The sequence below is a fragment of the Cynoglossus semilaevis genome, chromosome 8 (genome assembly GCF_000523025.1).
Source record: "Cynoglossus semilaevis isolate Cse_v1.0 chromosome 8, Cse_v1.0, whole genome shotgun sequence".
Taxonomy (NCBI): domain Eukaryota; kingdom Metazoa; phylum Chordata; class Actinopteri; order Pleuronectiformes; family Cynoglossidae; genus Cynoglossus; species Cynoglossus semilaevis.
The window spans coordinates 29,033,864-29,035,172 of record NC_024314.1 but is presented as its reverse complement, the minus strand read 5'-3'; the positions used below and the strand labels follow the sequence as shown (position 1 = coordinate 29,035,172).

The following is a 1,309-nucleotide window of genomic DNA, read 5'->3' as shown; positions in this document are numbered from 1 at the left end:
CTCTTCCCCAAATACAGAGAGGCCTACCTGAAGGAATGCTGGCCCCTAGTGGAGAAGGCTCTGGGAGAGGCAGTAAGTTTGAAACCACCCTGAGACCTTTGACCTCTGTCTGTGGTGTCGGTGCGTTCACGTCCCTGTAATGATGGTGCTTCCTTCCTTCCTTCCACCATTCCACCCTTCCTTCCTTCCTTCCTCCCTTCCCCCCCTCCTTCCCCCCCCCCCTCCCTCCCCCCCTCCCTCTCTCCTCCTCCCCCCTCTCTCCCTCCTTCTCTCTCCTCCTCTCTCTCAGCACATCAAAGCCTCTCTGGACCTGATCGAGGGCAGCATGACCGTTTCTACCACGAAGAAAACCTTCGACCCTTACGTCATCTTGAGAGCCAGAGATCTGATCAAGCTGCTGGCCCGGAGCGTTCCCTTCGACCAGGTCAGACTGACTCCTCCTCTCACCTCCTCTCGACTCCTCCTCTCGCCTCCTCTCGCCTCCTCTCACCTCCTCTCACCCACAGCTGACTGACTCCTCCCCCTCTTTATGTTTCCGACTGTTTCCTTTGTTCTTATTGTTGTTTTCTTCTACTTCCAGGCTGTGCGTATATTACAGGACGACGTGGCGTGTGACATCATCAAAATCGGAACTCTGGTGAGGAACAGAGAGCGCTTTGTGAAGAGACGACAGCGGCTGATTGGTCCCAAAGGCTCCACCCTTAAAGTGAGTCAACATTTTAGCGCAAAATTAAAAATAATGTAACGATTTTAGTTTCATTGAACAAAAGAAATGAAGTAAGGAATTAAGAAAAAAAAAGTGAATATTTGAAAGTATTGATATTAAAATGCACTACTATCCTATGGCCCCAAGAGGGGGCCAAATCCCCACTTGACAAACAATAACTTTGGTTTGATTCAGATTTATTTTACAGAACCTATAAAACTTTTACAAAGGCCATGTTTGGTCCCGGAGCCGGACTTTGGACCTCAGTGATCGATCTCTCTGGTTTCTTCCCTCCAGGCGTTGGAGTTGTTGACCAACTGCTACGTGATGGTGCAGGGAAACACGGTGTCGGCGCTGGGTCCACACGGCGGCCTGAAGGAGGTAGACCACTGGTGGAGAGGTCAAAGGTCGCTCCCCTCTGACACTGGTTCATGTTTGAATGTCCTCTCTGTGGTTTAGGTTCGTAAAGTGGTGATGGACACGATGAAGAACATCCATCCCATCTACAACATCAAGGTACGTCAGTCGTCTGGGGGGGGAGGGGCAGTGGACGGGGAGGGGGGTCAGTGGACAGGGGGGCGGGCTGTTCTCGTGTCCCATGAA

The 1,309-nt window shown here is 51.6% G+C and overlaps 1 protein-coding gene across 1 annotated transcript in view; it reads left to right on the top strand.

The window, feature by feature from the left end:
• krr1 (KRR1 small subunit processome component homolog) overlaps positions 1–1,309 on the top strand; it is a 16,405-nt gene that overhangs the window by 813 nt on the left and 14,283 nt on the right. Inside the window, 5 exon segments of the mRNA XM_008316050.3 lie at positions 1–72; positions 290–424; positions 581–706; positions 1,004–1,087; positions 1,166–1,222. The exon segment at positions 1–72 is cut by the window's left edge and continues 17 nt beyond it. Of these exon segments, the coding sequence (XP_008314272.1) occupies positions 1–72; positions 290–424; positions 581–706; positions 1,004–1,087; positions 1,166–1,222 (474 nt within the window).